At 39.4% G+C, this 24,281-nt stretch overlaps 1 protein-coding gene across 3 annotated transcripts in view; it reads left to right on the top strand.

Moving 5' to 3' along the window:
* The window catches only part of ctnna2 (catenin (cadherin-associated protein), alpha 2), a 305,218-nt gene that overhangs the window by 208,492 nt on the left and 72,445 nt on the right, over nt 1–24,281 (top strand). For all 3 annotated transcript variants that reach the window (XM_044189180.1, XM_044189183.1, XM_044189181.1), the window contains exons 8-9: nt 5,901–5,981; nt 22,269–22,421. In XM_044189180.1, the coding sequence (XP_044045115.1) occupies nt 5,901–5,981; nt 22,269–22,421 (234 nt within the window). The remainder of the gene's footprint in view (nt 1–5,900; nt 5,982–22,268; nt 22,422–24,281) is intronic.

Here is a 24,281-nt window from a genome sequence, read left to right as displayed (position 1 = left end):
CTATCCTGTGGCAATGTGTGTGCACTAGTTAGAAACACATACACACACACTTATTGTAAATGATATTTCTCTGCTTATTTGCTTCAGCATTGCATTGTGCCTGCACTATATATCTATTAGTTTCCCAGGGATTTATAAAGGCTATAATGAGATTATGATATGGGATCTATTTCTGTACTATGTTGCTCTCATTTAAAAAAAGGGGGGAAAAAACTATTCTAATCTCAACCACTCATCTGAAAGTATTTTTTCCAGCCGCAGGCATTGTAGCGTGTTTTCTTTTTCAGTATCCTGTAATCAAACTAGCTGATGGCCACCGCTGCACCTCTTTAAGTTCCACTTAATGAGAACAAGTCAAATTAGCCCATCTATGGCACTACAGCTGAGGGAGCACAACTTATCTTAATGAGGATCTAGCTACCCATTATCTGCTGGTAACCCGACCAACATGTTACCACTATTATCAACCCCCACCCCAGGCTTGCACATACACAAACACTTTCTCACCCTCTCGTTATCAGCTTGCCTTCCCCTTTAAGCCCGCTGCAGACAGTGTAACCACATTGGACAGTAATTGTACCTCTCAGTCCTGCCTAATTGAATTGACAAGGAGCCGGAATTGATGTCATTTAACACATTGATCTTGGGAGACAATGAAACAGAATGCCTCATGCCCCCTCCTCCCCCACCTGTCTTCTATTTTTTCCCTCTGATTCATCTGCCCATTCCTTTGATTTGCCATGTTATTGCCTATCAATTACCAGATTCATTCCTCACTCCTCTCACCATCCCTCGGTTTCAGTGTTTTCTTGCCATTGTCATTTTTATTGCATTAGTTTCAAGAAAGGTACAGAGACATGGTGATAAAAAACAGAATTTAGTTAAATTAATGAGTGAATGCAGTCACCTTTTCTTGTGAATGCATCAGAAAAATATTGATCGCCTGCATTTTCATTAAGTCTGTTCATTCCTTTGTTGCCAGAAACAGTTTGGATTAAGAAATCAAAGAACCACAAGGTAAAATGTGTTGTTTCCCAGCCCTACTAAAAAACATTCATCTACAAATGTAATACACCTCTTTATTTAATGTCACTGAAATAATACTTAAGCCCAAGCTCTTATTTTACATTTCAAAATAACTGGAAAATGGAAAATCGAGATACCTGAAACCAAGTGCCACATTCTTCTGTGCATTATCCAGCTTGCGCAGACACTACTGTATGTCTTATTTCACCATTACAGCGGTTGAGGTCAGAAATGCAGTGAAGCAGTTTGCGCTGCAGTGCACTACTGAATTACACAACTTACTCTGGGAGGGCCTGAGAGAGGGAACACGCTCAGGGCCCTCAGCCGTTCCACCAGCATGCACCGTCCACCAGCTGTCTCCTGAGTGGGCAAGAATAACTCCACTGCTACTGCTTCCATTACCCCACACACTAGATGCTTATTTTCAGGCGCCCTCCTCTATCTTCCTCTCCCTAGCTGAGAATGAATGAGTGCACACCGGGGGGTGGAAAAAAATGGATGGGGACAGTTGGGAACATTGTCTGCAAAACACCACAGGGACTTGTGTTTACCAGAAAAACCAAACATGCACATTCCATTATGTGGCAGTCAAAAACTAAGCAATCAATGTTGCTGTATAGGAGACAATTGAATCAAAAGCCAACTGTGTTGTCAAGCTTTTAATGGCTGTGAATTGGAGAACACAATTGCTCACACATACAGGGCACACCTGGATGGGAATGGAGAGAAGTCAAATAATTTCCCAGATAAACACAGTAGACACATAAATACAATAATGTGACTCAGTTTGTCTCTCTCACTTTGTTTCTCACACACACCCGCACATGCACATACATACACACACATCATGGACCACAGTTTTGACCAACCCGGGCTGAATATGAGCCTGAGGCATTGACTAACCTATGATTCATCATTGTGGACTGTCTTGTATATAAAGTTTGGGATGGGGGATTCATGCGTAGTGTTTTTAATTGGGAGTTTTATGTTTTGCAGGAAACCCAATATGAGCAATACATTTTTCATTGCGTGTTGAAGGACTTTTGACATATGTCAAGCAGAAGATTAATCACAGAATAAGGGGAGGATATTTTTAGTAATGGTAGCCTTCTTGACTTACTGTAACTGTCAAAAGCATCCTGCATTGATCTTAAAGATTACACAAAGAGCTGTAGTAGCTATGGGAAAATGCTCTCACCAATAACTACTGCTCAGTTGTCAATAGGAGCTCAAAATAACAAGTGCTGGATTTTGTCCCTTTAGACTGACATCACTGTGCTGTTTTAATCTCCTTAACTCAGATTAAAGAGTTTTGAGAAATAAAACAGCTGGGATTTCTGATTCCAGAAAATGAAAAAAAAAAACACACACACACACACACACACACACACACACACACACACACACACACACACACACACAAACCAATTTTGTTTATCAGTGTGTCTATTCATGATATGAATAATGAGAGAAGTTGTTTGAGTCATCGACAGCCTGACCATTTTCTCTTTCTCTCAGTTCAATTAAGGTTGTCGGTTATACATAAAATCATGTGAACATGTTTGAAGTGTCCTCAGAAAGGTTCCAGTTAAGCCCCTTTTTATTTTTTTTGGCGGTGAGCATCTTTAATCCCGTGCGTCCCTCTGGTGCCTTAATGGCACATTAGGCTCTTTATGCAGCACAATGACTAATGTTGTCATGTCCTCTGCTTTGGCATAGAAGAGCTCGTCTGTGTGTGCACATCAAAGTGTGAGTGCTTGTATGAGTGAGTGGCACATAATGGAAGGTAACTGAACGCTATCTTCATGTCTTTTCCTCCCCCTATGGCAATCAACAATTGACTAAAAACCATTTTCTGTATGTTTCAGAAATAAATATAATATAACTACATGCACACAGAACAGCAGAAAGGTTAGGGTTTTCCTTAGCTGAATATGGGATTGAATCTCAAACATATTGTTTTACATTATGAATGCCAGATTTCTTCCTTTCAGTTTGGTGCATTGCTCCACATAAAATGACTGCATTATGTGATTGCTATTAGAAGAGGGGGTGACTAACTGTAGTATGGGCTAGGAGACAAATGGCTCATTCCTAATGTTTAACATCCATATGAAAGAAAACTCGTGCTATATGAGCCTTGGCCAAGGGCAAGCCAGCAATACATTAGACAGAAAAGGGAGTCACATCTGTTTTTATGGCTACAGGCTCTTTTCATTGAGCAGCACTTTCACGTCAGTGACCTTGCACACATGTGAATTCCCCACAGCACGTACCCACATTACAACACATGTTGAGCTTGGAGTGTGACAAATCCAAATGAAAGAAATTGCTAAAAGATTGTGGTTGTTTGTCCTCAAGTTGGCATCTCCTTGAATGTCAAGTCTTTTGTAAGACAGGTAAAGAGAAAGTGGGCTTGGAGTGGGCTTGCATCCCAACTACAATAAAGTTCTTTACTACAGCTCACATACTTCTGAGCCAAATAGGACCTCAAAGAAAGAGCTCAGGCAGTCAATGTCACCATGTTGTGGGCCTGAGTTTACAGCAGTAGCCCTCCCTCTCTGCTGTTCTCTCTGTGTGTTAGGAGGCATATTCAGAACTAATGTGGAAACAGTAATTTTACAACCTGATAGTGACCAAGGCATTGAAAGTAACAATCAATGTTAACCGTGGGGTGAGTTTACTATGAGGTGGGTGTTTAATGGGGTCTCATTTAGTTCTTTGTGACACATAGATATGAGGCATTCTCAATTATCGAAAGGGGCGGACAATAAGGCAGCAACACAGAGATAAGCAACCACATTTTGGGTCTCATTAAACAGGATAACAACCTAATAGCCCCTTTACTTTAAGCCCTGTTGTGGTCACTTTGTCTCAGAGAAATCCTCATTGGAGACAGGCATGAATGATTGGGAGTCCATGTCACCAGGTATGTGTTTTTCTGCAAAGGCTGATGAGTATTTTGGTTTGCCTTCATGCTATGCTGGGCAGGACTGTCAGATGGTTGCCTGGCAACGACTAAACTAATTTTGTATGCTGGTATTGCTTTGACAGAAGATCACTGTGTCTTACAATCTGTTGATCATCCTGCTAACCAATTTCTCTGCAAAAATATTTTAATAAAAGAAGCCACAACTACCCGAAGATATTGAATTAGCAGATTTGGTTGCTTGTCTTTTTGTGTTAACTTGTTAAAATAAAGCACAGCATTTGCATACAGCGTGAATTGTACCATCCAGAAACCACTTCTTCGTTATGAAAAGGATACATTTTATATTTATGTATAACACCAGTTTCAAAAGAGAGATGAGCCACACTTTTTCATTTGTCAGTTGTCAAAATAAAAGAACAGAGTAATTAACATGAATGATTATTTATAGACCTTTTAAATTTTTTTTTAAAAGTGTGGTGGCATTTGACTTCATGCAGCAGCTGATTGAGAGCACCCGAGGGAGGTTTAGCAATATAGCAGTAAATGTAGTACATTCTTCACTTCTAACATGGAGTACACTCTTTAGCTGTGTTCCAATTCCCACACTTCTTTCCAGTTCTAATATTGTTGTTGCTGTTGTTGTCCATTAATTTTACTCTTTTACTCTTACTGTTTCTTACTTTACTTTGTTTGTAAAAAACAAAGGGTTTGGTCACAAAAAGTATATACTGAACATATAATTTAAAAACAAATCTCCCTAATCAATTATAACCTAGTAATCAATACCCAAAATTCCACATTTTTTTAAACAACCAGCTAGTTATCTGCTGTCATTTAAACCTCTGTCTTGTTCTAACAGTCAGAGAGACTGTAACATGTATGTAATACCCAGAGTCCTTGCAGAGAAATTTGGACATCCCTAATCATGCTGTGGCAACCTATTAAGTGTTAAGCAAATATCTGTTTAGTAAATTATTGACAATACATTACATTTGTTGACCATTATTCATATACAGTACATTCAGATCATTACGATTTTACCACTTTCCACTGCCTGAGACACACATGTAAGCATTTCGTCAGAGGGATCAGAGAACAGGATCATTTATGTGTGTCCTGGAGCAGAAATGGTTCACTCCAAGACACTGACAGCATCTTTCTAACCTTCAGGCCAAGCTTCCGTCCCAAGTTCGATAGTACAAGTGGAAATCTAATAACTGGAGTAGTATAAATAACCCCACTCTTCTCCATAGTTTCTGAGCAAGAACAGTAGAGCTTGTAAGTGGTAATTGGGGCGCCCAGGTGGCATAGCGGAAAGGCATTGGCCAGGCATTTCAATGAACACAATTGGAAATATTTCTGTATGAAAGACAGCAAGAGATCCTGTTCTAGTATCTGCCTTAGCGACTCCTACTGGTCGGTCGGGATGTGTGTTAACTGGAGAGCAGGGGATTTTGAAATAGCAAGAAGCTCCGTGCTGCTCCCCCAGTGGAACTCCCCGCTGTCAGGTGAAAAGAAGCAGCTGGTTACTCCGTGTGTATCAGGTGAAGCACATGGTAGTCAACACCCTCCTAAAGCCACCAGTAGGAGTTGGCAGTGACTGGAAGTGTAGCACACAGGGGAATTGGCGACAACTAAATTGATACTTGCCAGATAGGCTAGTTGCTAGATAACATACCAAAACGGTTTGAGTCATGTTTTCACTGACTCCGGTCTAATCATGGAACACTTGTTATGTCAACACATGTTCTGTGATGAAGTGTATTTTCATAATTGCCAATCTAGACTAAATATACCCCATAAGCTTTGTTTAAGTCACTTCAACAAGAAAATGTACACTGTGAAATAAAATATATGGTGCAATGTTGGGAGTCAAACAGACACGATTGCAATGGCATGTACTAAAACTGCATTAACATGGTATTTTTGTTTCCTTTCACAGACTGGCAGGAAAGAGAAAGGTGACCCATTGAACTCAGCCATTGATAAGATGACCAAAAAGACCAGGGACCTGCGCAGACAGGTGAGTACATGTTTCATGCTACATCTCAATCTCCCTTTTAAACACTGTATCTACCTTCTCTGAAATGAAACCGTGAAAAACAATTTTTCCACCTAAACATCACTTTACAGGTTAAGGCTGACAATATTCTATATTTTTTAAATGTTATCCATTCCTATGAACAGACCAAAACCAATAATGTGTTTGTCCATCTCTAAATAATTTGCAACTTTCCTACACTGTGGCAATTATCCCCAAGCCCATGCGTTCCTACTGAAAACAGGTCACAAATACTGTATATACTTACATTTTTTAAAAAGGCTGAATACTTTCCAAAAACAGTAGTTTTTAGCAAACGCTTCTTAAACAGGAGTAAGTAGTGTATTTGTTGGGGACTGAAATTGCAGATTGGAACCATTTGAATACTGCTTGCTTTACCCTCCTCTTCCAAGCGTTTAGGAGAAACTACGGTGCCCATGAAACTTGTGAAAAACGCAACCTAAGGTCCTAACTAGAGCCAGTGATTGGTTTGTCTGTTCTTGGCTACTGTAGAAACACGGCGGTGCAACATGGCAACCTCCATGGAAGGGGACCCACTCCCTGTGTAGATAAAAATGTCTTATTATTACCTTATATTATTATAATGAAAACAAACATTCAGGTGATTATACAGTAATGAAAACATACTTATAAATAATATATTCCATTTCTGCCAATAAATCATCCTAAATGTTACACACTGGACCTTAAACACAATAAATAAAAATCACAGTATCACATTCCAGAATGTTCTTGCTGTGAGGTACAGGTGCTATCACACACACTGTGCTGCTATGTTTGATGCTGTTTGAACTGTCAGTATCCAGTTTGATCACATATTAGAGCACTGCTTAAATTGCTATGTCAGTATTATTCATTTTTTATCATATGCTCTTAGTATTCCAAGCTCGCATTTTATTTGTATGTAGGTAGACATGGTAACCTAAATACTCTGGGACAAACATTTTAGTGAACAGTCAAACATATTTCAGGCATTCAGTGACATTGATCCCTGCTCTACTTGTGATTCTCAAACTCCAAAGAGTTGGAATAGGAACCTGCAGTCAAATTACCTTCCAAATTCCAAAAGTTGTCCTCCATTAGTGATGAAAAAGTAGATGATTCATGCTCTGATACACGAAGAACTCAAAAAAAAATATTGATTTATTTTTCAATTTTCACTGAAGACAAGATCAGTCTGGCTTTCCACCGAAAAAAAACAAACAAAGAAATGTTGACATCATACCTGAAAAAAAGAGACACTTAATGAGCACACACTTAATGAGCACGAAATACAATCATACAAGCATGCTTCTAAGGTACTCTTTCAGTTCTAATTCATTAAAACTCAAATGACTTGTATTACATATCTTCTAGTAAAGATTGGAGTACATTTGAGCAGGCATCTTGGCCCAGAAAAAAGCAAAACCATTCATAAACCATCAGGACACCAGTTGCGGTCCCTGAATACAGTTTCACTCCCAAACAACCCTCTCCTGTCATGCAGTGCAGGATATTTTTTTTGCAGGAGAGGCACTCTGGCAGAATTGACAATAGCAACTACCTGAACAGAGTAGCTGCATTTGTGTCCTCTCTGACCTCTTAAGACCAGGGGATCATTCCAGATGGGAGGCTATAACTCTCGCTCCCGTTGGGGACAAGCTGGCAGGCGGTTCTCACTCTGACAGGATGTTCTATAAACTCAGGGTTTGACTTGACAGAATGGGCGGCCTGTTTGAGCTTGAGTTTAGATGGGAGGGCAAACTCGCAGCACACATGTAGGCATTACATAGAGCTGTGATACTGTAATTATGTCAAAATGTTTTGAATTTAACAAGTCAGTGGCGCCGTGTAGAGACACAAGACCTACCTGAAGGGAGGAGCACAATTGTGCATTTGAGCATTTCAGTCTCCACTGTCTCCATTGTGAAAAGGAGGGATCAAATATTAGAGCAGACAAGCACAAATGACAGACAGCGTTTGATAAATGGGAGCGGGTAAGACTGAACAAGCTTGACAACACTGCCAGAGAAATGCAGCATTGTTTTTTTTCCTTTCATGCTGTTGTGTCTACATACACGACAATGCTAAGCTGTCTGTTATCCAGGGCAAATTCGGTAGATGTCAAGCATGTCGTTCCCACCCCCATTTTGTTCTTATAGTAAATGTAAATTTCCACAACACTACCCAGTCTGATGGAGACAATGCAGGGCATCATACGACTATCAAAAGAATATTTGATTACCAACATGACAATAAAAGGATATTTTCCATCCAAGATAGCTCAGGGATGTGCAAGCAATTGTTGAACCAACCTTCATGACTCAAAATTACAGTCTGGCAACTAGGGGTGGGCGATATGGCCCTGAAATAATATGACGATATTTCAGGGTATTTCTGCGATAACGATATTCTTGATGATATGACAAAATCCTGAAAATATTAATATATATCTATTGATAATATTATATATAATATTTGAAGGAATACATTACCCTATTTCTAGTAAGTTATTTATTATTTTACCATTTTAATTCTACTTAATCCTCCACCTTATTGTAGTATTCACAGCAGCAGGTGAGCCGCGTGTGGAGGAGGCTTGTTGTTAATGATATATCCTATCGAAACGATCAAAACCAACATGGTCGCCCTACCAAATCACATCAGTACCAACATGTGCATTTACAAGCCTTTACTAAACAACAGCAGGAGTAAGTAGGAGACTCTCTCTCTGTGTGTTTATCTACCGAGCATGGAACCAACTCCTCCACCGTGGAGCCGGTAGCAATATTACTGTCGCTTTCAGCCATGCTTGTTGTCGGAATATCGTTATCACAATATGGCTTTTTTTTAATCATATTAAAAATTATATCAGTATTATCGTGAACAATATAATATGGCACACCCCTACTGGAAACCTATTGCTATTCCTTCCTACACAATAGCAAGTATAATGTGAAACATTTAAAAGGAAGAGAAAAACAAAACTAAAGTTAACAGCCTACACCCTAGGCTCTTTGAAGGCTTGACCATGCTCCTCAGTGTGGCAGCACACTGAAATTAACACAGTATGTTTTTACCAGCCAAAAAAAGGTAACAAACAACTCCGTATACACTTTTTATCACCTGCATTACAACATTACATCAAGACAACAAGCTGCAGTTTAACTGAAGTTTAAGGCAAAGACAAGGTCTTTGCCTTAACTTCATCTCCATAAGTCAATGCTCCTTATGCCGTACCAGCCTTTTAGCAGCAGGTGACTCTCTGCTATCCTGCTGTACATCTGGTGCTGGCAGCAGCAGGGCTTCTTTCATGCTGACCCTCTGGTCTAGGATGTAGGCCGTAATGATGGCGGCAGTGATAATTTCCCATCATTGTAATTCTAATAATAATGAAATACTAATAATGTATTATATATTGTGCCTTTCAAAACAACACTTAATCAGTAATCAACAAAACATAAGACAGGACATACATTAGATACAATATTTTGAAGTAATTATACAGGCATATATAGAAGCATTACATACAGTGAAAAACTGTAAGCTATTTAAAAAAAATATGGACAAAACTATCTCGAGGGTGGATGTAGACCCTGGTAAACACAAAACAATTAAAGTTAATTCTAAAATGAACCAGTAGCCAGTGAATGGAGACTAAAATAGAGGTGATACGATCCTATTCCATCAATTGGTTAAAAGTCTTACCGCAATTTGCACAAACTGCAGTCAGGAGAGAGGTATTTCTGGCTCAGAAATGAATTAATATAATTACAGTCAGTTGTACAAACAGTAGTAAAAGCATAGATGTGTGTGTAATATTGACAAGAGGAAGACCATTTGGATAGCAATAAAGAGCCTTAGTCTGATCCTTGTGGCACACCGTAAGTAAAATTGGCAGAGGAGGATGCAATACCTGTTGCAGCATACATTTTCAATTGGCAAGGTCAGATTTAAAACAGTGTAGGACTGTGTCAGAAACTGAAGCCCACTTCTAAAGATGATTGAGAAGTATGTCATGGACACTAACTATGTCTAGACTGACTAAGTGCTATAGTGAGAACCAGTGGCGTCAGATCAGAGCACCCAGCTCAGTTCCAGTAGGCTGCTCCACTGAAGAGTGTAACCTTTCTTTTGATGATTTTTGATCTTTTGAAATTTATTTCATTATCTTTCATACTACCCAAGCAACCAAAATGTTACTTGTGTGGCTTCTTGTATCGCACATGAAAGCAGTTTAAAGGTGAATGATGAAATGAAAGTGAAATAAAAGTGGCATTCTGATTTACTTTAAGTCAGTTATACTGTTGTTAATCCAATATTAACAGTGATAATAATATAATAATAACTGTGATTTAATACTACCTTTTTTGCATAAGAAATCACTTGCTTTCATAGCTTGGGTGTAGGGGTCGGGGAGGTGGATGGGCATGTAGCGAGTTTTCCGAATGTTAACTGTTGCCTTTTTATTTACTGCAACCACGATCTTTACTTAACCTTAACCAAGAGTTTTAGTTGCTTAACCTTAACCCTGGTTTATTTGTCATAACCATGATCTTTCCATAACTTTAAACATACAGCATTTGCCATGCGCAGATATTGCAGAAACCTAGAATTAAAAATGGGGGGAAAAATGCTTAATACTGACTTTCTTGTCTGGCGATAGAATTGTGCTACTTTATACTTAAAGATCAACTCAAACAGGAAAATTTATACCACTGTTGTAATTTTGGTGAAACTTGGAGGGAGAGCATATTTTGATACTGTGTTCTGGTGACTAGTGCAGGCATTAAAGGTGAAAATTTGAACTTTGAAAGTCTCAAACTCCTACACATTAAATCCACAGAACTTACTCAAATAAAGCTGCACAAACTACTACTCCTGACAAAATACTGATTGTCCTGAACTACTATCCTTAAACAACTCACCTGCTGGTGTAGAGCCCCTTAGCCCCACATAGTATTGAGTAGTCTTATCCTCATTTGTTAAGCATTTACATGCAAATTTTCAGTATGCCTACAGATCAGTGGTTGAGCCTATATAGCCCCATTATGGAGCGAAGCCCACATGCCCATAGAATTAGGGTTATAATGCTTTGTCATTGTTTCAATTAACAAAGTCCACTTGATTTAAAGAAATGTCAATCACATCAGCTAATACAAATTTAATTCAGTGATGAAGATGAGGAATAAAATGTCAAGGCGAGCTAATGAGTGATCCTCGCATTCTGTAGCTCAGTAATTAGCCCACCAACTCAAGCTTGAAAATTAGCAATCCAAACTGGAAGTTGTTTAGTAAAAAGGCCATTTTTAAAGTTCATTTTTTTCAGTCATACCAAATCAGGAATACATTTTCTGTAATTCTTTATATTATTAAATGTGCATGTAAATACATTTACTTGCCTGTTTCATCACAAAACCACCAGCTATATTTTGTCTCTGCCACAACTGATTTCATTCTTGAGATAAACAACAATAGGTTTTAAAAAGTCTCAATCATTTTCTGACTTATTTTAAAAATGCTCCAGATTGTGCTTTCTCCCTTGACTTCGTCTGTTCTTAAGCATCATCCACTCTTCAAGTCTCTCAACCCCCTAGATTTTGCTTTACCAAGTCAGGCTGGTCATCAAGCCTACATTAGTCTTCTGCATAAACGCATTAACAGGTAAATTAATGCATTTGAATTAAGGCCCTGCTTACTTAATACATAAGTAGATGGGGCCTTATATCACTTGAGAGCAGCTGCCTCTTAGGTATAGCTTGTGCCCCTGTGATCATGTTACTATCTTGAAAGTCTAAGACTGGTAGTTGCATAGGCCATCACTCACTTGCCTTTTCACATGAATGTCAGTAATAGTTGCATTTGGCAACCTGGCCTACACTATGGCAGGAGTTTTGTCCCCTCTGCCATAGCATCACTCAACAAATCACAGCGATAACTATCATGTGTGTAGGTGCTATGTGTGTATAAATGTGGATATATCTGATGTCTTTCATGTAGTTATGTTACGGTGTATACTGTATTTACTTACCTATATATTTATGTGAGGCTCTGTAAATAAAGAATGTATCTATCTATCTTTTTCAAAATAGACTGATGCAATTAGAGTATGAACCTTTTTGTGTGAATAAAGTGCTGTCTTTGAAACATGGAAAGCGTGGTTGTTTAGGTGAGGACTCTTGGCTCAGTTGGCCTCTCTAACAGACAAGAACATGGAGTAGTTTGTTCAATTTCATAATAACAGAGGATAGGTGAAATATGCATACTTACTCAATAGATAAAATGACTAAATTCACACAAAAAAGTTACAGCACATCCATAGCTGCCATCAGAAATGAGTATGCTTTAGTCTGTGGCTCTTTTTGAGAGTTTCACAGCTGATGAAGAACAAGCACTACAACCACTTTTTTATCAGTGTTATTTTTTGTACATTTAAAATTTCTTTTTGCTTTTAAAACCATGACTGTAATCAACAGTGCAAGTGCAACAAAGAAGGAGACCTTTTTACTAGAGATAAAAAGGGAGTGAGAGGCGGACTTGGCAGCAGGACCGGTGGACATCGAGGAGGGCAGGAATTTAAAATGAATAAAATAAAAATATCATGTTCAAACCTTTGAACTATAACATAGCATAGGATTTAAATTTCTTCCCTCCCTTTAATTAGTATTCACTAGTTAACCAACCCGACAAAGTTGTTGGAAATGAGCCATGTGTTCTATCCCCTGTCTGTAATGAATGCATCTGTCATGTCATCTCTCTGGGCTGTATTTTGACTGATGGCTGATTCCAGGATTCCCTATAGCACAACGGCCTCACATATTCTTTTTCTCTCTATCTTTCCCTCTCTTTCTGCTTTGGGATGTCGAAATCATTTCCATTTCTGCCATTAGTTTGTTGATTAGTACAGCTGTTTTTAATTGTTGAGGGTTATCATGTTACAGAGGAACAGCTGCCGCAAATCTTGTCAGCTGTTCCTCTTTGTTTAGACTAACAATTCAAGATTATCTGTGAATCCTTTCGCTCTTTTCCTGCAAAATGTTTTGAGGCCATGCATTAAAGTTTCATTAGCTATATTACTGCAAATACCCTGTTATCTCTGGCACTAGAGAATACACAGCCATTTATGGAGACATCACGTGTTGATAGCTTGACTAATAAGAATGAAAAAGAAATTCAACTTAAAGCGGCTTTCATCAATATATTTATGTTAGCAATAGTTCACATGACTACTTGTACAAGAAAGGGATCACTCTGTTGCTCTGTATCTGCTCGTTGTGTAAATAGGCAACTGTTTGTAACAAGTTTGCCATATCAACTTTATAAGGTGATAATATGTCAGTGTTGTTTTTACAGCTTATTTCCGCTGCCAAAGTGGCCAAAAACTCAGCTAATGCATGTTTAGAACTAAATCACAATTACATACACCATACACACAAATTACATTATACTACAAAATGTTTTAGTCTGGTAAGCGGCCCAGCTTGCTAAATCCAAACTACATCACCACAGACTAAGCTTGCTCACACCAGCCAATTGTCAGACAGAATGTTGATATGGGAAGATTCTGCAAAACGCCAGATTATATTCAATGACGTATGTGCTTGTCATCATTTCCAAGTTTATCAAGACAAGCGCAAGTTTCACTATTCCAGTAAATTATACACACATTAACAGTTCCAAATGTGTGTAGTATTTTATAATTATTTTGTGGTTAATGGTTAGTGGGGCACCCTGGAATTTTTTTAACTCATGTGTGCCATGGCAAAAAAAAAGGTTGAGAAACACTTTCCTAAAGGCTTGGTCGCCCAGTAAAAATGAAGCAGCCCTGGATGTTGAGAAGGGTGTCTTGCTGATGTGTCACTACCCAGTGAATGCTCTGTTACCTCTATTGGCATTAAACAGTCTCATAATCAGTGGGTTTTGTCTGCCTGCCACCAATATATTGTTACTTCTGCCTGCCACCACAAACAATGATTTGGTTTGTAAATTTTCTTATATCACCACACATGACAACAGGCACCTTTTTTAATACTATGGGACATCTTGATATAATAAACAACAGGTATAAGTCATACTGGAAGCGATTGTAGTCAGTGGAACTGGTGAATAAGTTTGGTTACTTAAAATTTAATACTACTTCAAAGGGTACACTCATATTTTGAATAGATTATCAGAATCCCATCATTATTCAAAGAAACTGCAGTAGATGCACGTGATCAATATTCAGTGTGTCATGAGCAGTATCTGCCAGTGCCAGTTCTCCTTTGGGAACACTTCAGTGTAAAAGCACAATTTATGCACCCTTTCCTTGTTTCTAAAAGTGGATTCCCCTGGTTAGTGTTTTATTTTGCAGGACACATTAAATGAAGGTTCTGAGATGAGGTATCTAATGTGTTTGTCCTTAGATTGTTGATGATCTGCAAGTCCCTCTTTCCCCCCTTTCATTTCTCCACTCTCCTCTCACTAATCATCTTCCCATGCTCCCTGATAGATATCATACATGAGAGCTATTACTTAATTTTTGATTTGCTCAGGCTGTTTCCCCTCAGCCGTGACTCCAGCCATTTATGCTGTGATTGCTCTTGACATTTTAATAAGAAACTTTCCTGTGCTGACCCAAAGGTACCCACCGCTATGTGTTCTGAATCACAAGTGAAACATAACAGAAACCGAAATGCAACTGTAAACATTCAGAAATCCAATGCAGTGTTCCCTTTCAAATTCAGATTCATGGTTTCCACCCTTTGCACGTGTTAAGACTCTATTGAATTGTAAACAAGTCAAGTTGGCAGAGTTGTGTCTCTGAATGCATGTGTGTACACATGATAATTCTGTATATATTTTTGCAATCCTTTGAACATGAATTAATGTATTTGTTTTTGAATCATACACGGATCATCAGGGATGTTTGCAACACTTTCCCTCGTGCATCTGTTTTTGTGACAGAGCAGGTGTCTAATCCCACAAAATGCAAACATTTCCCCCATTAAGAAGCAAATGCGCCAAATAAATGCTAATCTCGTCTTTGAAGATCACATAGCCCTCCCACTTATCGGTGAGCTACACATATATTCATCTGTCAAGTTTTGTTAAGCATATGCATCATCTTAATTATTTCACAGAGCTTCTTGTTAGCCTCTTCAGTATCAGGCGGTATTCGCTGCTTTTAATTTTACCTATTTCTCCTCTTTGGATGGCAAGAATAAAGAGATGTACAGGATAAGAGGCATGATGGAGGGATAAGAGAATGATTATTAGTTATAATTACACTATTTCTCAAATAATCAAAATTCTGGGATAGCAACCATTTTGGCAAAATCCTTTACAGATTTCCTCTCATGTTTTTTTTAAATGAAAAGCACATTTTCACAACTTATTCATTCATTTATTAATTCACTCACAAGTAGCCTACCTCCAAATTGAATCATTCAAATGTCTCAAATGCAATACTGCTTAACATTTAGCGTGCAATGTAACAGTGATTATGTACCTATTGATCTTCACTATATGGTACAAGTGTGTGGACACACAAACTAAGTTTACAGACATCTGAACATTACACCCATATTTGATTGTTGAAACAGCTCATTCCAAAACCATGGACATTAACATGCCGCTGTAACCTCTAATCTTCTGGGGAGGCTTTCCACAAGGTTTTGGAACCTGACTGCAGGGATTTGCTCCCATTCAGCTACAGAAGAATAAGTGAGGTCGAGCAGTCATTGTTGAGCTATAAGGCCTGGATCTATAGTTGAACTTCCATCATCCTAGGTGTTGGATGGGGTTGAGGTCAGAGCTGTCCAGGCAAGAATCAAACACCAAACTCAGAAAATTGTGTCTTTATGAACCCCGTGCATGAAAGTTAAATTTTTACCTTGGAAAAAGTAGCTTTCAACAGCATCGCATGGAGCTGTCTTTGTGCACATGGGCATTGGCATGTTAGGGCTCTCCCCAAATTGTTGACACAAAGTTGGAAGCATACTATTAATGTATCTTAAATGTCACTGCATCTTGTAGCATTATGATTGAACTTATTTGAAATGAAATGGCCTTGCCCAAATCATGAAAACAGCCCAAATGTGTCCACATACTTTTGGCCATGTGGTGTATCTTTCTCTTTATCTTTCTATCTGTCTATCTGCCTGTCTGTCTGTGTATCTATCATGACAGCAGTCTTGGCTCACTGTTGCATTTCATATGTAACATATTTCCTCAGCCTCCATGCTGCTAGCCAGCATGCCAATAGCATTCTGGAAAAATAAAATGTATGGCCACAAATGAAACTCAGGATACAATACCAACACTCATAACATTTCTCAAGTAATCCAAAAATATATGTAAACAAAAATATATGTAAAACAAAAACTCAAGCTCGAACCATTGTGGCACTGCACAACTGGGGAGACATATAGCTGCCCCACTAACTTATAATGAGCAGATCCTTCACTATCTATTGGAATTCCATGTCTGTTTCCTTTAAGTGTTAGTGAAATACAGAGGGAGGGAGTGTTAGAGGAGAGACGGTGGGGGTGGAGCATGGAGGGAGGAGAGATCTGAAAGATTGAAGATGGATTTCTATGGGAGTGGTGTGTGGGCATTAGAATGCTGATGATAATTTTTCCACTCAAACCCACCATCAGAATGAGTTTCACTGTTAAGCATTCATGAGTATCCTGAGGCCTAGCACTCTTTTACACGTATCCTATGCATATGCGCCTGTATGTGCCATCAACTAGTTCAATTCAATTCAATTCAATTTTATTTATATAGCGCCAATTCATAACAGAAGTCATCTCATTGCACCTTTCCTATAGAGCAGGTATAGACAGTACTCTTTATAATATTATTCACAGAGACCCAACAAATCCCACCATGAGCAAGCATTTGGCGACAGTGGCAAGGAAAAACTTGCGACCATCCGCCACTGCCGTGTTAGGTTTTGAGAGAGAGTTTTGAGAGAGAGAGAGAGAGAGAGAGAGAGAGAGAGAGAGAGAGAGAGAGAGAGAGAGAGAGAGAGAGAGAGAGAGAGAGAGACAGAGAGAGATGTTTAGAGAGACAGGTTTAGAGATCGAGAGGTTTTGGGGGAGGGGGGATGGGGGGAGAGGGAGGCACAATGCAAATACCACCTAGAATTTTTGAAAATAGTAATAATGTAATTGTAGTGTTAATATTAATAAATTCATAATAATAATAGGAATGACAGCTATAGGAAAAATAATGACAGTGTTAGTAACAGTGCCAATAACAACAACTGTAGTAGCAGTTGTCGAGCAGGAACACAAGGGCAGCAGGTGGCCCACAACCACAGATCCAGTCTCTGCAGCTCCGGAGGCAGAAATACCTGCTGAAAGTGACAGAAGGAGAGAGGAGAAAAACGAGAAAGCACAGTGATTGCTCCTTAGTAACAACAGTAACAACTTACAGGAATGTTTCTACCCAGTTGATGTCCAAAAATTATTTCTCCACACTCATCAGTCCCTTCAATTTTTTTAAATCTTTTAAACTTTACACACAAACCAAAAAAGGTCTGGTTGACTAGGCTTTTTATTATTGGATTCAAATCAATCCATGTCTGACAAAGAGATAATGTACAAAGTGAAAAGATAATTTCTGTAAACAATAGTGCTTTTTGAAAGCCATTTTAACAGAGAATAGGACACACTGAACAGACAGAGGATCATTTTATGAATCTGTTGGTTTGCATACCCAAGTGATCTGCATCCCAACTGAAAATGCGGAATGCCACATATGTCAATTATTGTATCTTGATCCTAATAATTTATGATGTAGTATAAGTCGGACAGTGTCTATATATATATATATATATATATATATATATATATATATATATATATATATATATATATATATATATATATATTGCAGAGCCCGACACACCAACCTGTGCACTGCCTGGATTGATTACAAGAAAGCATATGCCGCCTCAATGCCGCACACATGGATCACTGAATGCTTAGAGATGTACAACATCAACAGGACTCTAAGACACTTCATTGCAAACTCGATGAGGCTGTGGAAAACCACCCTTGAGGCCAATGGCAAGCCACTTGCACAAGTATCCATCAAATGTGGCATATACCAAGGAGATGCTCTGTCCCCACTGCTGTTCTGCATAGGACTGAACCCCCTCAGCCAAATAATCAACAAGACTGGCTATGGATACCGACTCAGGAACGTGGCCACCATCAGTCACCTCCTCTACATGGATGACATCAAGCTATACGCTAAGAGCGAAGCGGGACATCGACTCACTGATCCACACCACCAGGATCTACAGCTCTGACATTGGGATGTCATTCGGGCTTGAGAAGTGCAGTCGAATGGTGACAAAGAGAGGGAAGGTAGTCCATACAGAAGGGGTCTCACTCCCAGAAGGAACAATAGCAGACATTGAGGATGGTTACAAGTACCTTGGAATACCACAGGCAAATGGCAACCTCGAAGAGGCAACAAGGAAGACGGCAACGGCCAAATACCTCCAACGAGTAAGGCAAGTCCTAAGAAGTCAGCTCAATGGCAAGAACAAGGCCCAGGCAATAAACAGCTACTCCCTGCCAGTGATCAGATACCCTGCGGGAATAATAAGGTGGCCAAAGGAAGAGATACAGACCACAGACGTTAAGACGCGAAAGCTCCTCACCATGCATGGAGGGTTCCATCCCAAATCCAGCACCCTGAGACTGTACGCTAGCCGTAAGGAAGGCAGCCGTGGACTAGTGAGTGTGAGAGCCACTATCCAGGATGAAACATCCAAGATCCACAAGTACATCCAAGATAAGGCCCCAACAGATGACGTGCTCAGGGAATGTCTCAGGCAATGGGGAACAGAGGAAGACGTGCTGGAGGAAGGACCATCATGGGAGGACAAACCCCTACATGGGATGTACCACCGGAATATCACCGCTGATATCAAGAAGTCCTACCAATGGCTAGAGCGAGCTGGATTGAAGGACAGCACAGAGGCACTCATCATGGCTGCACAGGAGCAGGCCCTGAGCACCAGAGCAATAGATCTGAATAGCCCAGATCTACCACACCAGACAAGACCCAAGGTGTAGGCTGTGCAAAGAGGCCCCTGAGACAATCCAGCACATAACTGCAGGGTGTAAGATGCTGGCAGGAAAAGCATACATGGAGCGCCATAACCAAGTAGCTGGCATAGTGTACAGGAACATCTGCACTGAGTATGGACTGGAAACCCCGAGGTCTAAGTGGGAAACACCTCCAAAGGTGGTAGAGAATGACCGAGCCAAGATCCTGTGGGACTTCCAGATCCAGACTGACAGAATGGTAATGGCGAACCAGCCTGACATCGTGGTGGTTGACAAACAGCAGAGGAAAGCCGTTGTGGTTGACGTGGCGATACCAAGCGATGGCAACATCCGGAAAAAGGAACATGAAAAACTAGAGAAGTACCAAGGGCTCAGAGAAGAGCTGGAGAAGGCCTGGAAGGTGAAGGCAACAGTGGTGCCCGTGGTCATTGGAGCACTCGGGGCAGTGACCCCCAAACTGGAGGAGTGGCTACAGCAGATCCCTGGAAGAACACCAGACATCTCGGTCCAGAAGAGTGCAGTACTGGGAACAGCAAAGATACTGCGCAGAACCCTCAAGCTCCCAGGCCTCTGGTAGAGGACCCGAGCTCGAAGGATGAGACCACCCGCGGAGGGTGAAGGACAAAGTTGTTTTTTTTTATATATATATATATGCTATCCTTGTCTGTTTTAATGCATGTGGCCTGATAGGATAAGCCTTCCACTGGCCAATTAATGCATTCTTGTACTTTGTGCTCTTGATTCTGGTCTACTTTTTCTTAAATTTTTCATACATGCCATTGTCAAAGTCTCCATCATCATAGGCTCAATGCTAATGATGGAAAAACATATGACAAAAACATGTGCTGTGTCCCAGTTCCACCTTACATACTAATACTATACTGTATGTATTGTATACTAATATTCATAGTTGCAGTTAGTGTTGAAGAAATGAATGTACTATACCGTTTTGTATTATAAAGATGTGACAGGCATTAGTAGCACTGCACTGTTTATACAAAATTTGATTTAAATATTTTGCTGTTGTAATAATTCCTTACAGCTCTTCCATTTTGTTTGTGCAATTTAGTATATGCATAGTATATTATGCATATTTACAACTTTGAGTACACTTAATTTGTCACTTTCCCAGTGTGAACACTCTAAGTCGAAACCTGGTTAGAATTACTATGAAGTATTAATTTATGACGCAGTGATAGGTTGTGGGTAAGGCAATTCATTTTCCACATGCAAAATGCAGCTCAACAACATCTCCCCATTCCACTCCATTACTTTATTTACTGCAGTGAGAGCGTTGGTGAGGTAATCACAGTTGAGGCCTACGAACAATCCAACAACCCCTGCTTGCTGCAACAGCACTAACATAGTGTGAAGATAGTTCGGGCAATGCAAGATTTTTATCTTCCCTGATTCTTCACCCTTCCTACCAGGTGACAGGATAGCAAGGTTACACAATTGCACTGATGCAAGTCTGTTTTCTGCTGAATGAAAAGGATTGAATATTCACAATTCAAAAATGCCAAAGTTTATCAGCGTTTCAGAAAACACCTGATGTTTTGGCGTTGCATTGCATCTCAGTACACATTGTGTCAAATCAGTGATCCAGGATTACAGAGTTCTGGATAAAGGTGTGCTTACAGAGAGTGTGGGCTTCAGGTTGTTTACAGCATTTGCAGACCTGTCATGTCCACTAGACTGGCCATATCTAGTCTCTTTCCAGAGGCAATAGTGATGGATTGTTTGATTATCTGCCCTTAGGAAGGCATAATTCACCATTGTTCTCCTCCACTCTGTGGACTGGCAGTAAATGTTTGTAATTGTTATTTACGTCCGTCTGACAGACTTACATATGATTTCTTTGTTGGTTAAATAAATTTTCCCATGTCAGTCACAGCTATTAGTCTTCTCTACACTCTCTCGTGCTACTTAAACATTTTTAATTCAGGAATATGGTCACAATGTTAGCTTTATATCTAATTATAGAAGATGGCTTCAAAAGTCAAACAAATCTCTATCATCCATGTTTTTAATTAAACTCTTTTCAGTTTAATGTCATCATCTTTATGTGCGGAGAAGTGATAAATGAACAGGCAAGATATTTTTGTGTGTGTTAGCATACCCATGGGTTCATGCTAGAGTATTTGTAACATTTCAACTGTTTTGCTTTGTCTGTAGATGTTTAACAGATTATCAATAGAGAATATGTGACAATTCATGAACATACCTTAACCAAGATGTTTTTTGTGCCTAAACCTAACCAAACCTAGAAAACAGTTTTATTTTTGAAAAAGTTGAATTATTGAATCTCAATAAGCTGCTGAAATGTTACAAAGACTCTATAAACTATCTGTAGGCAGATTATCCAATTAAAGTGTAACCAGAAACTCTAACAGAGTGGGATTAATAAAGTGCTTTGACTGGTACCACTGCTGTTACTATTTTCTCCTATTCTGCAGTAAATTTTATGTTACTGTTATAATTACAATAGCACAACATTAACAATAATGTAATTGAGTTAATTGTGCTGATAATTATGTTTAGGGTATATTGTTGACATTTTACAATAACACTAATACCACTGCATTTTTGTAGTGCAGAGAATTATAATACATTCATTAATGATGGAGGCTTTGACACAGAAAGTTGCCTCAACAACTTTGAACGGTGATGCTACATACAGTATGTGGGAATCCACTTATCTCTCTATAGTGTATTCTTATTCTATCTCTATTCTTATTCTCTGTCTATCTTAGTACTGGTCTCATGCGACTAACTCAGTCTTTGTCTAAAATACAGGACTTGTCTTTTGTGGTTTCTATACTGTTCCCTGTGGCATCTCATCCGATATCCCAGTGAGTAGCATCAGGGTCCATTTCCAGTCTTATAAAACAACCAGTCTCCTGCCAGTTTGGTACAAAACAATTCCATAAACAAAAATATAATTCGCAAAGTCTGCCCTAGTAAAAGGCCTTATGAGAAAAATGACACCTTACAAGCAATTTACACTCCTGCCTGTTGAGAGTTCTCCTCCTCTTTTTCACTCACCCTCTTGTTTTGCCTCTCTCTCTCTCTGTCCTTCCACCCCATTATGTCACTACATCATATTCATTACAATGCCAAATGTAATACAGTGAAGTCATCTGCAATATTATTAACGATATGACCTCTTCCCCATCTCTCTCCCTCTGTATTCTAGTTGAGAAAGGCAGTGATGGACCACATCTCAGACTCTTTCCTGGAGACCAACGTCCCTCTGTTGGTGCTTATTGAAGCGGCTAAGAGTGGAAACGAGAAGGAGGTCAAGGAGTACGCCCAGGTGTTTCGTGAACATGCTAACAAGCTGGTGGAGGTCAGTCATGAATTATACATAGGGGCACACACATATCCCCACATATATCTATTGTTATTCGCCAGTTCAACAATTAAAGAGTTATGTGCAAGTTATGTGCAAATATATGATCAATGTAGGTCAGGTCACCATAATGGTGCCTAAAAATAAGACTTTAACAGAGCATGCCTAATGGAAATTTAAAAAATACCTTTATTACACTGTAAAGCAGATATGTAATTAACTTGAAAAATAAAAACAAAATGCCCATGTCCACTATCAAAATCTTTACACCTTTTCAGACACACACACACACACACACACACACACACACACACACACACACACACACACACACACACACACACACACACTTCCTCTAGAATTCTGCCTCGATCTTGTATGCACATTCTTGCTTTCATTGGTTGAATGCCATACAAATAGCTTTTCTCCCATACACTGTGGAAATGTTATTAAATTATTTGCAACGTGGCATCTTTGCAGAATCAAGGTACATCTCGCTTCTAAACGTGCTCTTCTTCTGAACTGCTTGTGCAGACATTTGTGGCTGAAATCACATTGCAAACCACTGACTTTTATTTTGATTTTAGAAATAACATGCTTTGCGTGCAGCTTGGCATGAGAAGCTCAGCCGCTTTAAGTACTTTTGCTGCTTGCAGCTGGAAAATAGGCCTGTGTCCTTTTTTTCCTTCTGTGTTTCATTGTGGTGATGCAAACAGCCAATCACAGCCTAGCCTTACAAAAATGCTGTATTATAAGTCTAATTTAGACATTCCTGGATGACAGTTGAATCATTACCTTCCTGATTCAATTACATACATTTCTGACTAAACTGTTTGCATATAAATCGCGTGACAGTGACTTTTTTGCTATGAATAAACAATTTAAAAGAATATTTCTGGGTTCTATATTCAAACTGTAAAAAGCTTCTGCAACTCTTCATCTAGTCGCTTCATCTGTGTATGTCTCTATGTTTTTCTTCTTTTTGCTAAAAAACCAAACCTGAAAATATATTCTACAGGTATAGGTCCCAATTAGTGTTTGATTTTTACTCAAGGTGCTAAAATGTCATTGTTCATAAGATGCAACATCAGCCCTCATTATTTTCTGATATGTTCTCCTTTATCATGTTTTGAGATGTAATAAAATATATTTTTAGTTTCCAAATTTGGGCCACTACCCACAAGGTTCAGTTCAGTTGAGAGTATAGAGGTTTCTTGGAGTCTCTGGGTGTGGTTCTGGAAAGGGTTCCCCCAGGGTCCTATTGAGTTACTTTTGTTCACATAATGACAGAGAGTGATTGGAAGGAACGGCCCGGCAAATCTAAATCATGCCCAATCATTTACTCCAGGATGGGGGCAATGTAAGCAATGTAAGGTGGGCCATTGCAGTGATGGCTGCTCAGAGTTGTGGTCAGAAGATTATTCGTATGACGGGCCATGGTGACAACCCAAGAAAAACCTGATGCACAACAGTGGTCAAGGAAGACGTGAAGGTTAAAAAGGGAGGTTATCTGTCTTGGTTGGCCCAGGGGACTCCTGAATCAGCAGAATTAGCCCAGATGGACTACAGCCTCTGTGGATACAGAAGCAAAATTTCAAGTGTGGACCACTGTGAAGGACTTTCGGTCAGGCTCAAAAAGGATCTGGCAAACCATTAGATGACTCAGAAAAGGGAGTCAGGGCCTTGTCCAGGCTGTTCTCAGCAAGTTAGGATAATTGATTACCTCAAATGGAGATGCTGTCAGGAGGGAAAAAGAACCCTTTGATAAATTCCAGTACCTAAACTGACATGCCCTCTATAGAGGAGGCTCCCATTTTTAAAAACAAGTACTGGGGAGAGTGTACTTCAAGTATGGGG

Source organism: Siniperca chuatsi, linkage group LG3 (genome assembly GCF_020085105.1).
Source record: "Siniperca chuatsi isolate FFG_IHB_CAS linkage group LG3, ASM2008510v1, whole genome shotgun sequence".
Classification (NCBI taxonomy): Eukaryota; Metazoa; Chordata; class Actinopteri; order Centrarchiformes; family Sinipercidae; genus Siniperca; species Siniperca chuatsi.
This window is presented reverse-complemented; position numbering and strand designations above follow the sequence as displayed.